Consider the following 15,982-nt stretch of genomic DNA (forward strand, 5'->3'; position numbering starts at 1 on the left):
CAAAGCAATAATTTCATTTCACATTACTGGCCAGCGAGAAATTTTCCTAGCAGCTAAATTTTCAGATAAATGTTCAAGTTGTGATCATTATGACATTAAAGTCACAGGTTAATTCTAAGCCTTTCCAGGGATATTAGCAACACTGTTAATTCTAAAGAGACATGTAATTCAAGCTTTCTCTTAAACTCACAAGAACTAAATGAAATCAAGATATGATTTATGAGGTGTTACAAGCCAGTTTATGATTTTCTAACTGTTGGTTTACTCAAATGTCTTTGGCACATTTTCTGCAGACCTACCCATGAAAGAGCAAAAAGCCAATTATTATAAGTGAAAATCTTCAAACTATACAATAGCTATAATTGAACTGAAATGATGTGAAGTTTTTTTTAGCTGATTACAACCACTGTTTTAAAATCAGCTTAAAGATACTAGCAGTGATGAAAAAAAGCAACAACAACCTTAACATTAACATCCACTGAGTTCTGTGCTACACACTTAGCTAAAAGCTTCATATATACCGTTTACTCCTTACAGCAACTCCAGGAGGTTGCTACCAGTATATCTCCACATTAAAGATAAGGAACTGAAGTTTAGAGAGGTTAAATGACTTGCCCAAGGTTACACAGTAGTATGCAGTAGAGCTGGGATCAGAACTCAGAACTAACTCACTCCAAATCTTGACTGCTTATTAAACTATTCCATGTCTGCCTCTTAACTGAACCTCAAGTCATATCTGTAATGTTATAAAACCTTACAGTGAAGAAAAGGCCCATTACTAGAGGTATTATGACATGGATTTTACACAAGAGTTGTGCTATAACCTGCTTTTTCAGTAGGGTAAGTTTTTTGTTGTTTTTTAGTCTCTAAGTCGTGGCCAGCTCCTCGTGACACCCCTCAACTGTAGCCCACTAGGCTCCTCTGACCATGGGATCTCCTAGGCAAGAGGAGTCCTAGGCAACACTTGGAGTGGGTTGCCATTTCCTCCTCCAGGGGATCTTTTTGACCAAGTGATCAAACCCACGTCTCCTGCTTGGCAGGCAGATTCTGAGCCACCTGGAAAGCCCCAAGAAAAGTTCTAATCAACTGTAATTTCTGTATTTTAGTTTGGCTAATGCCTGAAAAATTACATTAAGATAAAAAGGTTGCAAGAGGGTGAAAGTAATGTTTTCAAACTACTTTGTTAGTTTCTAGCACCCATAAATGAGTAATAAGATCCTCGAATGACTGCATACTGAGGAAGTATAGTTGGGGTGGGGCAGGAATAGTGAAGTTCCCTTAGAATGGTTCAAGTCCTTCACAATTGACCAGATGGCAGAGTCATTTCTTCAAAAACAAACAAAAAGCCCCAAACAAACAAGAAGAAAAATGACTTTTTGAGGCTGCCTTGGGCTGCATAGTCAAGATATGAGGCAATTTCCAATCTGGACTCCATTACCTTAAACAAAACAAATACCAACTTTTAAATATTTATAAACACAACTAATATGATTATGTTAAAACAACTACATACATCTTTATTTAAATGAGAATTGCCAATAATACAGCTGCTACATGTAAAGGTGCTGGCAGAAGATCTCATTTCTGTTAGAGGTTGCTCTAAGTTACAAGGGCATGGAGAAAGGTCATATTTTAATATTTTAAAAAGAAACCTGTTGACTCACAGATGTACTATCTACTTGAACTAGATGGGCAATCATTTGTAGATTATTAGTACCAATATTTATAAAAGAAATTTAAGTTGATAATTTATACTTCAAAAAATTTTCCATTTTTTAAATATTATGGAGAATAACACAAAACACTGCATAATTTAAAACCTGGCAGACTACAGTCCATAGGGTTGAAAGAGATGGACATTACTGCAGCGACTTAGCATGCATGCTACTCAAGATCACTAAATTATGTAGAATGGGGATTATATTTTATTAATGACACTTTCAAAATCATAAGCAATTCTCATCACTCTTATTTCACTTCAGTTTTCTCAAACAAATGCAGATACAGGTATACATATAGATTCCATTTTATTCTGCTGGCATCTCATATATAATTAGGTTTTTAAATATATATGTGCATAAAGTATATATGACACACACATATGTGTATATATACAGCCACATCTGCTGAGAAGGCAGACTGACATAAGGAACAATGAGTTTCACAGCATTTCCTCTTTTAACTTGATTTTATAATATATGAAAGAATATCCCTAAGAAACACATTGAGAGAACACTATTACCACCCTTTGAGTATTGGGGTATGTTCTTTGCTTAATGGTGACATGGGCAGGATCAAGTTAATGCTGACAACTCCCTGGGAACAGTTATTACTCACTACAATATATTTAACTGATCTGTGCTCATAGATGTAAAGATATTAAAGTATCACTTTTAGAGGAAATCCTGTATTAAGTTTCTCAGAAAACCATGTCTCTGCTAATGGACCAGAAAATATTTTCATTATCTTAAAATTTCAGGATTTCTGGTGCCAGCCAAAATTGGAATAAGCTTACTACAGTCCAATCCCCATGCTGCTTAAATTAACTCAAGAAAAAGGACAAAACACAAATACCTGACAACTCTGAAAAGTAAACAAGAACAATAGAGACTGGGGACGGGAGTTAAATTGCAGATATGATCCAACGGTGGTGAATTTTCCATTTGTTTTTCATCTTTTTCCTTATAACTCTGATTTGAGAGTGAGTTCTAAGTTGTGGTGCACAGTGATGGCAGGAACAGCCAAAAGTCCAACAGAAACCTCGTCTGGCAGATAAGGCCCATGTGGTTTTCAAGACTGCTGGGGAAACCAGCTGCTTTTTATTTTTCTTTTTTTCTCTTCTGGTTTTCCCCCTAGGGTAAGGTGTGTGTGTGTGTGTGAGTGTGGGAAGTAGTGCAGTGGCTGTTCTATGGTGGCAGTGACACAAGCATTTAAAATTTTATGGAGGTACTATGTTTCATGAGATACAGGTAAACATGCTTGAAATGAATGGAAATACAGAGGTTCTCAGAAGTGAAGAAGAAACTATAAAAAATAATCAAATGGAAATATCACCACAGAAAAATCCAATAGAAATTATTTAATATGAAGAACAGAGGGGGGGGGGAAAATGAACCATGAATGGAGTCTCAGGAATCTGAAGAATAATATAAAAAAGTTTAACCGTGGAGTCCTAAAAGAAGAGGAGAAAGACTGGTACAGAAAGAAATAATAGCTAAAAAGTTCCTAAATTTAATTTTAAAATATTTACAGAGTCAAGAAACTCAGAGAACCTCAAACAGGATAAATTTAAAGAAATCTAGACCAGAAACATCATATAATAAAACTCAGGAAATCAAAGGTAAACAAAAAAAATCTTAAAGACAGCTAGAGAAAACCAACACACTACATTTATGGAAGCAACAGTTGGAATTATCATGCATTTCTCATAAGAAAGCAGAGGGGATAGAAGACAGTGGAACAATATTTCTGAAGCACAGAAAGAAGTATTAACCTAGAATTCTATATCTAGCAAAAATATCCTTCAGGAATGAGAGGAAACAAATACTCCCAGATAACAGAAAACTCAGAGAAGTTGTTACTAGCAGGTCTGCTCTCAAAGAAATGCTAAAGACGTTCTTAATGATGAAGGAAAATGCACCAGAGAAAAACTCAGAACTTTAGGAATGGAGGAAGATCTCTGGACACGGTAAATACCTGGGAAATATTTATAAAACATACTAGTTTTTTCCTCTTTAGTTCTTTAAAGTATATAAGATTACTGACACAAAGGTCAAAATTGTATCTGGTAGGATTTTCAGTAGGTGAAATGTAATATATATGATAACTATAACATAAATGGGGAAGGGGAAAGGGACCTTTATGATTATAAGGTTCCTACATTTTCTTGAAGTGATAAAATATTACTACTAAATAGACTGTGAAAGATTAAGAATGAAAAGATGCTAACTCCTTGGATGAAAAACTATGACAAAACTAGACAGTGTATTGAAAAGCAGAGACATCACTTTGCTAGCAAAGGTCTGTATAGTCAAAGCTATGGTTTTTCCAGTAGTCATGTACAGATATGAGAGCTGGACAGATATAAAGAAAGCTGAGCACTGAAGAATTGATACTTTTGAACTGTGGTGCTGGAAAAGACTCTTTAGAGTCCCTTGGACAGTAAGGAGATCAAACCAGTCAATCCTGAAACAATCAACCCTGAATATTCATTGGAAGGGCTGCTGCTGAAGCTGAAGCTCCAATACTTTGGCCACCTGACACAAAGTCTGATTCACTGTAAAAGACTCTGATGCTGGGAAAGATTGAGGACAGGAGGAGACGGATACAGAGGATGAGAAGGTTGGATGGCATCATCAACTCAATGGGCATGAGTTTGAGCAAGCTCCAGGATATAGAAAAGGACAGGGAAACTTGGCAAGCAGCAGTCAATGGGGTCACAAAGAGTCAGAGATTGAAAACCGAGCAAAAGACTGACTGTGAAAGATTCAGTATGTACACTGGAAACCTCAGAGCAACCACAAACATTACAAAGAAACACAGACGAGAAGCAGGCAGGTAAATTACACAGAATACTAAAAATTATTCTGAATTGTAGCTAGAGAGAAACCTTGGTGTTGTTTTGTTTAGTCACTCAGTTGTGGTGTCCAACTCTTTTGTGAGCCCGTAGACTGTAGCCTGCCAGGCTCCTCTGTCCATGGAATATCCCAGGCAAGAATACTGGAGTGGGTTACTATTTCCTTCTCCAGGGGATCTTCCCGATCCAGCGATCCAACTTGCATCTCCTGCATTGCTGGGTGGAAATGTTTACCACTGACCCACCAGGGAAACTCAGAAAAAAATCTACTACTGTGAAAAAAAAAAGAGTATTCTTATTTCATTCCTCAAAATTCAAGCAGTTTTCCTTAAATCGTCCCATTCAAATGATACTAAGCTTTCCTTGGGGCTTCCCAAGATCATGGGGGCTTTTCTTGGGGCTTCCCAAGTCAATGATCAAGTGACTTATCATTTTTATGACCCTACTGAATAAGAGAATCAAAATCTGAGAGGATCAGGGCCTACAGGTCTCCTGTATATGAATTTTTGGTAACATTCTTATTGGTTCCCTCATTAATTAATGAACTAAGTAAAATCTCTGACATCTTCATTTTATATTTATAAAAGAATTATGACTTTTTGAAAAATTATCCTCTGAACATGGTATGTTTTTAAAGAGTGAAACAAAATTCTTTGTTTATTTTAAATTCCATATGATTTCCACACAAAGGAACATTAGCACATGTAACAATGGTTTATGACTTTCACATAAAACAGTAAACAATTACAAGTTCAACATTGTGTTATAAATTTTTAAAAATCAAATGTTTTTGTCTTCTTAAAGAAGAAAACACATTATATCCATAACAACTTAAGGCATTTCTGAAATGCTAAAATTGGGCAATCACTGAAATTCATATATATGCTAAAACTGCTAAGGGCTGGCTGCCACTTGAGTTACCTTATTAAAAAGGATTAATTTTAGTATTAAGAGAGAAAGCATGAACACTACAGAAAGACATAATATATTACGTCTTTAATTTTTAACTTATGATGCCTTTAACTTTTCCTTGACCTAATTTCTTAGAAAGTTGCCTGGTGACACCCTTTTTTGTCCCTCCAATTAAGACACTGTAAATAGTCCTTCACTTCAGAATCCAGGAATGCAAATGGTCACCTTTACCTTACTAATTCTCTTCCCCATGAATGTTAACGCTATGGTTATTCATATTTTCTCTGTTTTCTTACCCACATGGTTACTATTTCAAGGCTTCAAAAGAATCCTGGACATGGAACATTGCTTTCTTCGGGATAAAAAAGTGCTACATGAAGTGTTTCTGGATAGCTAAATTGATAATGGGACTTGGATAGTTCATTCAAGTGGACCAATTTAAAACAGATATTCCTCACATCAGTATTTGAAAAATAACTTCATTAACATTTTTTAAATTTATGTATTTAAGTATTGAATAAACTAATGAATGGTCCACTAAAATATCAAATATACATATAAATATGCATCTTTAAAACAAATTGAAATATACTGTAATCTGATACAGTAGTGGCTTACAGATGTCAACTCTCTGAGGCCAAAGCTAGTTTAAATATTTTTAGAGAAAAAAAAAATTTTTTAGAAAGATAAGTGTGGGGAGATGAATTCCAAATTACAGAATGAGAAAACTACACCTGGAATGAACCTTGTTGGTATCTACTATAATCATTACGTTTTATACAAAAGGAAGCAGAAACTCAAAGAAGTGAAATGCTTGGCTAAGATCACTCTGCTAATAAATAGTAGGGCCAATTAAATTCCAGGCTTTCTACTTTGTAATTTCCTTCTCCAGGGGATCTTCCCGACCCTGGGATCGATCCCAGGTCTCTGGATTCCTTACCACTGAGCCACCTGGGAATCCCAGTAATCTTTCTACTATATATTAATAACTAAAACAGTAGCAGCAAACATTTGTGAGTTTGTGAGGGTGCAGTACTTGCATAGCCTGAAAAGTACTTTTGTTAGGGGAAGCACACTGATTGAAACCTCCCACCCTGGCCAGGCACCATAGTAACTATTTGCATGAGTTGTTTTATGACAGGAGATCCTGATAAGGAATACGGAACTAATAAGCCACCACCAACCAGAAGAGTTCGGGAAAGGTCTAAAGGAGACACCGCGTGTCCCTCCACTTCCAAGAATCCCTCTCGCTAGCATCCATCTTGGCTGAGCAAGGCGTGCACCACTAGGAAAGACTCTGAATTAGAATGACTGGCCAAAGACCACCGGGAAACTAATACCATCACCATAAAACCCGAGACTGCAAGCCACGCAGCAGAGTAGTACTCCTGGGTTCCCTTACCCTACTGCTCTCCACCTGGGTGCCCTTTCCCAATAAAATGTCTTCCTTTGTCAGCACATGTGTCTCCTCGGACAATTCATTTCCAAGTGTTAGACAAGAGCCCAGTTTTGGGCCCTGGAAGGGGTTCCCCCTTCCTGCAACACTTTCATTAATGATCTCTTTTCAATTTCCTAATCGCCCTATGAGATGGATGGGTACACATTTCCGAAGTGAGAGTTAGAATTTCAGCTCAGGTTGTCAAAGTACTGAGAGAGGCTGTATTCTGTAGTCACATGGACACATATATACAAATTCACCAGTTAAAACAAAAAAAGGGAACTATTTGCATGGTCTGGAGAAGGACAATGGAAGTTGACTAAAAACTGAGATTCATATTTTTCTCTCCACTCTAAGGATCCATACAGGTTGAGAAACCGGACTCAGAAAGTCCAGAAAATCTTGGTTTTGTATTTTAGCTCTGTTTATTTGTCATCTTGGAGAAGTGATTTCTCCAAACTTCAGTTTCTTTACATATAACATGGGAACATATTTCCCACAGAGCTGTTAGGAGGATTAAATGAGATAATGCATTTAAAGCAGTTATTACAATGCCTGGCACAGACTGAGTACACAATAATTGCTAGTCATTTTTTTTTAGCTGTTAAATTTAACTACTTGTTTCTGACAAATTTCACTAAATTCATTTTAAGGAAATACGATGACTTATATTGATGACTCTATTTGGACAGTGTAAATGTCCAAGGAGATGCTTTTTGTGTAAAGCAAGGTATCCACAAGAATATTATGTGAAGAAGCTCCTTAGGAGGTAGGTAAGACTTTTCCTCCAACATGTAAATCTCCTATACTCAATCTGGTATATAACCTTGTAAACTTCATCTGCTAAAACTGGGTTCCACATTGGTCTATGCACAAGAAAGTTTTTTTTTAAGATACTTTATCATTTCAATCTAGGAACCTATTATAATTCCAATGTACACCTTTGCTATCAGCCCTGATAACTCTGCTGAACTCAGTTATCAATATCTTTTAGCAGAAGCTGCTGAAGCCACCCACCCATAAAGCAACCGCAGCTGAAAGCCATTAGGGAGGGATGTGGATGAACTTTTGTTCTCCCAGTCCTACACCTAGTTTTTGCCAGTGCTAAGCAGACACCCAAACAGGTATCAGGTCTGTAGGCATGAGTCCTTGAATAATATAACATAAACTATCTCAGCACCTCTCTCATCTCCATTGAATAGAAGGAGCCATTATATTACAGGTGCTCAGTAAATGAAAGCATCTTTGAAGAAGGGAGGCAGTGGTTACTGATAAATGTTTAACACTGGCTCTCAGAGTAGGAGAGTTGATTGACAGCATTTGCTAATATCTGTTTTGTAAATACTCTCACTATAGTGATTTAAACTAGCAGTGGTTTAACAACTGTCTTTCAAAGTTCCTAAAAATTTAACAATTAGCTCTTCTGAGCCAGTATGATCCAGCACAAGCACTAATGGAGAGACGGCTAGCAGGCAGTCTAGAAGGTAACCCTAGGCTATTCCTCCTTAGCAACTGGTCAGTTACCACTTTCTAAAGTCAAGGACTTGAACTATTCCTCAGCAAGAGCCCAGGGTTCCTCCGACTTATTTCCTGGGGCTCTTCCTCAGGAAGCCCCAGGATCTACTCCTCAGGAGCCTGTTGTATAAAATGACTATCCTTAGCGCCAAGAACGAACCAGCCTGACTTCCAGAATGGACAAATCATCCAAATGCCTTACTGCTGATGTTCATCTGCTAGATGGGACCACCTGAGAGCAATAAAATGCCTGAGTTATACCTGAGCTTGTGAGGGCCCTCTTCCAATACCAGGTCTTAGATGATCCTGCTACCCTTTCTGGGAAGTCTTTCCTGACAAATCTCTAATTCTGCATTGCTGCTAAGTCGCTTTAGTCGTGTTCGACTCTGTGCAACCCCAGAGACGGCAGCCCACCAGGCTCCACCGTCCCTGGGATCCTCCAGGCAAGAACACTGGAGTGGGTTGCCATTTCCTTCTCCAATGCACGAAAGTGAAAAGTGAAAGTGAAGTCACTCAGTCGTGTCCGACTCTTCGCGACCCCATAGACTACAGCCTACCAGGCTCCTCCATTCATGGGATTTTCCAGGCAAGAGTACTGGAGTGGGTTGCCAGTGCCTTCTCCGAATTCTGCATTAACTCTGGGAAAAGGTCTCTGTACCTGGTCTGGCCCTGTTTTCATTAGCTCTTATTACTTAACAGCACATATGTCTTAAATCTGAATCCCTGATCACTTTCCTAGTCTCAACATGTAACAAGCTTCAGACGTTCAATATAATTATTATAATATATGGCACTCTTTGGTTTTAGGCAGGCACAGATGGGGCAACAAGAGGCAGTTGGCTGACACCCACTAATAAATGTGCTTGTTGTAGATGTGTAAAATCGTTGTCATCTTATTTTGCTAATAAACCTTCTCAAATACATTTAATATCAAGCTTTTACAGCAAGATGATTATGGCAAAAGAATACCAAAACAATAAACTTCATTTTCTAAAGTTTTTCTTTTTTTAACCTTAGCAGCAGCATTGATATGGAAAGCAAACCTAAGGTCCATTAATACGAAAAAAAAAACACTTTGCTTCCTAATCATTGGAAATTGTTAAGCATTTCAATAGCCCAGAAAGAGCCCCTGTTTCATTCAGCTCCTGGAAAAAAAATTCAGAGGCACAATAAGAACACCAAGGCTAAATCTTGTTACTTTTCAAACATTTACTTAAACGTGATTCAGCTGTGGGACATGAACTTTACATATTTACATATTCGGTAGAGGAAAGAAGTTTTGTCTGGTTTGCCAGCTGTTTCCTGTTTGATCAATCTTAAAACTTTGGGAATAAAACTTAATATGTACTAGTGGTTATTAGCACCCTAGTAAATTTGAAAGCTCTTACCTGTACATTTGTAATCAGAGGCAACCCCTTTAAGCACAGCATCAAAAATGGATATTTCCACCCGTTGCTTCCTGTGGTGACAACTCACAAGCAAAGAAGGCTGGGATACAATAAAGTACAAGAAAGGTTCTAGTCGCAGGTCACCAGTTCCTCTTCTTCCAGGCTGCCGAACGACGGTCATGCCGAGGGCTTGTCTAGCAGATGACCTTGTGGATGCATGCAGACTTTCGAGAGAGATGACCCCTATTTTTTTCCCTGAAGGAAAAGATATGTTGCTGCTTAAGAGATCTTCTGCTGTTACCATGGAAATACATGCCTGGCTGGGCTTTGCGACATCTGAATCGACTTCTGGCAGGTTTAATGAACTCTTGCCTGTTTTTTCATTATCCTTTTGTTCTTGAGATTTCGATTTGGGTAAGGCCGTACAGGAATAGGTCATTAGTGAGATTCTACTTGCAGTAATAAATATGTCAAAAGGAATAAAATTTAGATTTTTTACAATTGACGACTGGCGTGAGGGACGGGCGATGCGGTGCTGACTGGCACCGCTGTGCTGCTCTATCTGTACTATTCTGATTTTAACGCTGTCACTGCCGATTCCACTATCCTGGGCACCACTGTACCGAGATGAGCTATCAGCCATGCTTCCATCATATGTATCCATTTTTTTCTGTTCTTGCTTAGTGATCTGCAAGGAAAAATGATAAAATATTTTAAACTAATTGTATTCCAAGTGTTACTATGTAAATGTTATAGAAACATTAAAACTGGGTGTAGTATAAGAGTATTCATAAAAATAAAGTAGGTGCCCTTTCAAGAAATTATGCACATTAAAATGCCAAGGCAATCCTTGAGAAAAACATCATATGTGCATTTCTATCATTAAAAGATACTTTTCAGGGGAATTCTCTGGCAGGCCAGTGGTCAGAACTTAGTGCTTTCACTGACAAAGGTGAGGGGATGAGGGTTCAATCCCTTGTTGGGGAACTAAGATCCCAACAGCCACGTGGCTCAGCCGAAAGAAAAAATAAATAAAATATACTTTTCAATGTCAGACTTTACTTTCTTTGGACTAACACAAAGTAGTATGTGTGTACATATAATGCCTCAGTTAGTATCCTTTATGGTGATTTTCCAAGTAGCATAATAAACTGTTTCCAAATCATGATTACTATTGGTTGAAATTAATTTTAGGCAGGAGTAGATTATACTGTTTACTCTATCATTGTAAAACTGATTTACAGGATTTTGGATAGTAGGAGAGGGAAAAGTCAGTAGTCCTAAATTATGAAAGACAAAGAAAAGTAAACTAAAATAAATGTGTGCCATTCAAAATGATGTTTATTTTCCTTTACTACAATAGGACTTGAAACAAGGATAAATGTAAGTTGATCCAACAAAATGTAAGTAATTAAAACCCTTAAATGTGGATTTTCCCTTTGTGCACTAAATGTATCCGTACTTTCTCAAATACTTCCACCAACAACTGCCTATGTAGAGAACAAAGAACAACGTGGCAGAGGCAGCAGTCATGACTATTTTGTCAGCACAACTGCAAGACCTCCAGTTTGATTCTTTGGTTCCCTTTTCTTAGTCCCCCAAAACCATTAATTAGTTTCTAATACACTAATGAGTCCTAGATACTCACTTGCTTTTTCACTGAAGTAATTCAGATTTATTAAAGCACTCGGGCTTCCCTGGTGGCTCAACTGGTAAAGAATCCACCTGCAATGCAGGAGACCTTGGTTCGATCCCTGGGTTGAGAAGATCCCCTGGAAAGGAAATGGCAACCCACTCCAGTATTTTGGCCTGGAGAATTCCATGGACTGTATAACCCATGGGGTTGCAGAGAGTTGGACACGACTGAGTGACTTTCACTAATGACTGAAGAACTCATGGAAAATCTGAGAGAAAAACAAAATCTTCCCAATTCCCTTCTTACTACCAGATGCTTTACTGTCTGAGCCACCAGGGAAGTCTTTTTTACTGGAGTGGGTAGCCTTTCCCTTCCCCAGGGGATCTTCCCAACCCAGGGATCTAACCCAGATCTCCTGCATTGCAGGTGGATTCTTTACCAGGGAGCACCAAGGGAAGCCCCCTCTTACTAGCAAACACAATCAATGCCAATCTTTTAGTGTATTTCCTTTTGTCTTTTTTCCTTACTTGTGCATAGGTTCTCCTTACCCCTACCCTTTAGGGTTATAATAATATTGGAGAGACAAATTGGTAATAAAATTTTTAAACATATTAATATACTCTTCAGAAATGTCATTTTTAAAAAGCTGCATAATATTTAATTCAGTGTTAGGTGCAATTTGTTCAACTATTCCCATATAGCTGGACAATTAGGTATTCAATTTTTGCCAACAAACATCTATGACAAAATCTAAATAAGATTTTCTTAAGACAGGATCCTAGAAGTAGAATTACTAGGTAAATGGTATGAAAAAGTTTTAAGGTTATCAAATATTGCCAGCACCTTTCCAAAAGGGTGCACTAATCTGTATTCCCTTTTCACTTTCATGCATTGGAGAAGGAAATGGCAACCCACTCCAGTGGTCTTGCCTGGAGAATCCCAGGGATGGGGGAGCCTGGTGGGCTGCTGTCTATGGGGTTGCACAGAGTCGGACACGACTTTAGTGACTTAGCAGCAATCTGTATTCCCATCAGCAGTGAAAAAATATTCCCCACAGTACTGGGTAATGAGCTTCATTTTGTAGGCTCTTCCTTAATTTGGTCAATATAAAATCAGTTTTCCACATTATAAGTTGCTTGTGAAAATGTTAAAGGACAGTTAATTCAAGGCAATGATGTAACAGTCATTAAAATTTTTCAAATAATTTTTTGTTAATTTATTTTAATTTTGTGGAGGAGCGCAGAATGTCATTAAAAAAATATAGTATTTGAAACAAAAATAGCTAATCCCTTTTCTCTGAAGACACCCCGTTCTTTTAAACCCTTCTCTGTATACCATGCTGCTTCCCTGCTTGAGCCCCTTCTGAAACTGCTATAGCACACCAACACTGAGCTCTCCATGAAAACTCAGAACAATGACACCTGTCTGGGCATTGCGCTAACTCTTTTCCTTCTTGGTGTTCCTGGTACTTAATTCATACTTTTATTTTTGTTGCTGTTCAGTTGCTCAGTTGTATCTGACTCTTTGCAACTCCATGGACTGCAGCACACCAGGCTTCCCATTCCTTCACTTTAGGATTTATTATTTTCTACTAGAATATTCTGGGCTTCCCTGGTGGCTCAGAGGTTAAAGAGTCTGCCTCTAATGCGGGAGACCTGGGTTCAATCCCTGGGTGGGGAAGATCCCCTGGAGAAGGAAATGGCAACCCACTCCAGTGTTCTTGCCTGGAGAATCCCATGGACGGAGGAGCCTGGTAGGCTACAGTCCACGGGGTGGCAAAGAGTTGGACACGACTGAGCGACTTAACTTTCACTTTCACTAGAATATTCTAGAGTAGTCTAGGATACTCTGTGGTGGCAGATTCAGATAGTGTTAAAACAATCTAAAGGTCTTGGAGTCAGACAGAAGCAGGGTTAAGTGCAACACTTTCTTGTTGTGTGCTACTGGATAAATTGCAATCCTCTTTAAGGCTACATAATCTCATCTGTAAAATGGGAATAATAAGCCCGACCTCAAGGGGTTAGCATAAGGATTCAATGAATTAATGTACCTGAAGAGGTCAGTGCATTCATTGCCTGGCATACAGTAAATACCCACTAATGGGCAGCTGTCATGTTTCGGTCTTTTTTACCAGTTGAAGGACTGCTGGAAGGCCTGTGCCATATTGTTTTGTTTCTATAACCGAGGACTATCTCATCAGTGACTAGCACACTGAAGAGAGGATCCATAAAAGTTCGATGAGATGTCAGTTTCTGATACAATGTTAAATGAAAAAAAATTGCTCTGCAGACAAGAAATATTTAATTGTTAATATGTAAATATATGTGTACACTGTACTCTTTAAGGTCTGTCCAGATATATTCATGAACTTTCCTTATCGGCATCCTCGATGCTGTGTGCTGGTCACACTTCAAGCAGTCCTCTGTCTCTAACAGATGCTCGTCCTCACACTGGGGACACTAATACCCAACCGACAAAGTTGCCGCAGGATTGCATGAGCTAATGTACTGATCACCTGTAGTAGGCATTCAATAAAGGGTAAGTTAAAAAAAAGAAGTCACCTTCCTTATGAAGACTTTCTCAACCTATCTAGATGGTGCTTGCATTTTTAGCTTCTATGCTTTCATAACAAAATAACGTTTTCACAGCACTTCTCAAACACTGGTTTGTCTCAAAGGTTGGGAGCAACAGAAGATAAGAAATCAGATACCACTGAGTATGTTTACTAGGGCTTTCCAGGTGGCTCAGTGGGTAAAGAATCTGCCTGCAATGTAAGAGATGCAGGCAGACACGGGTTCAATCCCCAGGTTGGGAAGATCCCCTGGAGGAGGACATGGCAACCTGCTCCAGTATTTCTTGCCTGGAAAATTCCATGGACAGAGGAGCCTGGTAGGATGCAGTCCATGTGGTCTTAAAGAGTCAGACATGACTGAGCACGCACACACCATACCAGGCCAAACACAGGCAGCATATTACATACATTTTCTTTACTAATTGTTACAACCCTTTAAGGGGTACTGTTATCCCATTTTACATCTGAGGAAACTGAGGCTGAAAGAGATTAATCAATAGGTACAAGGTCAGACAGCTAGTAGGCAATGAGGAGAGAACACCATTAGTATTTGTAGAATACACCACGTTGCTTTAAACAATGTTAAAGTTCAAGAAGTGTGTGCTGACCAAACAAATTAATGAACATATTTAATTTTAAAATTCAGTAAAATAAAAATGACAATTATCAAAGGGATAACTAAATTGGAAAGATTTTAGTTACCTATTATAAAAATTTCAAATATACCTCCAAATCTAGTATGAGCTAGGAATTCTCAAATAATATGTGAAAAGATAATAAAATCATTTACATAAGTAATCTAGGATTTACTGTGCAAACTAAATATATCTGTGTATAGCATAACTGTAAAAAAAATCCTCTAAGTGGCACAAGAAACTCACATCAAGAACTCAACTGTTTTTATTCTCTCAATCAGGAAAGACAATCATAATCAACTACATGAGTCTATACCTTCTATGCACAGAGCCTTATATTTTCTTTTCCTGATGTACAGATTTGCATTTAAAAATCTAGCTTCTCTTTCTTTAAAGTGTTCCCTATCAATGTTAAACATGATAAAACAAGCCACTTACAGGTAAAGGTAAATAAATGTAGTGTCCAGCCCTATTACCTGTTGACATTGCCACGTTAGACTCTAGCGAATGGCAACTGGCGTGATCTTGCAATATAAATAACCAGCAGGGGCAGGATGGCAGCTATCAGCTCAGGTCACACGGGTTACTGAACAGAAGTCAGATGGTAACTAATTCTAGTCACTACTGAGCAGAATGGAATTTGAACCAATGACCCAGAGATGAAAGACTGTGACTCTCATTGGAAGGAAAAAAAAGTACAACTTTCCCAGTATTAGAAGACTAAATTCTTAAAAATGGGTTAAAAGCCAAGATTTCCTTCATCTGTCTAAGTTTCCGCACTATTATGTAGAACTGAAATAAATAAGCTGATGATTTTGAGACATATTTAAAAATCCATAGGTTTGTCACCAGTCCACTGCAGATTTATCTATTATATTGAAGACCATCTGGCCTATCAAGGAAGTTTTATAATTAATTACGTGTGCTCAGCTCGAAACTTAGGCATCAATTTACTATTCCTTTGTGGAGAAAGAAAAGTTCACAATGTAATAACTCTGAAAATAACTTTTCCTTTATTATTGTCCAAGGGGAGTAATAATTTAAGTTGTCAAAAATAGCAATATCTGCTTGCTGTTAGTGAGTGCAGCAGAAAACATGTATCTCTGGGCAGTGCTATTACATCAGCTCTCCCACTCTTTACCTAACTCATTTAAAATGAACAATAAAAGTTTTCTTTAATTAGCTACTGGTGTGCATTAACATGATCATGATTAAACCATAAAAACCAACTGTACATTACTCTGGTCCCCTCTTCCATATGTTTTGAATTATTCTGTTTGAAAATGTACTTTGCGTCCCTTTTAAAAGTT

The 15,982-nt window shown here is 38.0% G+C and overlaps 1 protein-coding gene across 7 annotated transcripts in view; it reads right to left on the reverse strand.

Annotated features, from left to right (window-relative positions):
• Positions 1–15,982, reverse strand: part of VPS13B (vacuolar protein sorting 13 homolog B (yeast)) — an 805,833-nt gene that overhangs the window by 230,132 nt on the left and 559,719 nt on the right. For all 7 annotated transcript variants that reach the window (XM_010863525.1, XM_010863528.1, XM_010863522.1 and 4 more), the window contains exon 34: positions 9,830–10,517. In XM_010863525.1, the coding sequence (XP_010861827.1) occupies positions 9,830–10,517 (688 nt within the window). The remainder of the gene's footprint in view (positions 1–9,829; positions 10,518–15,982) is intronic.

This window comes from Bison bison, unplaced genomic scaffold (genome assembly GCF_000754665.1).
Source record: "Bison bison bison isolate TAMUID 2011002044 unplaced genomic scaffold, Bison_UMD1.0 scf7180017864491, whole genome shotgun sequence".
Lineage (NCBI taxonomy): Eukaryota > Metazoa > Chordata > Mammalia > Artiodactyla > Bovidae > Bison > Bison bison.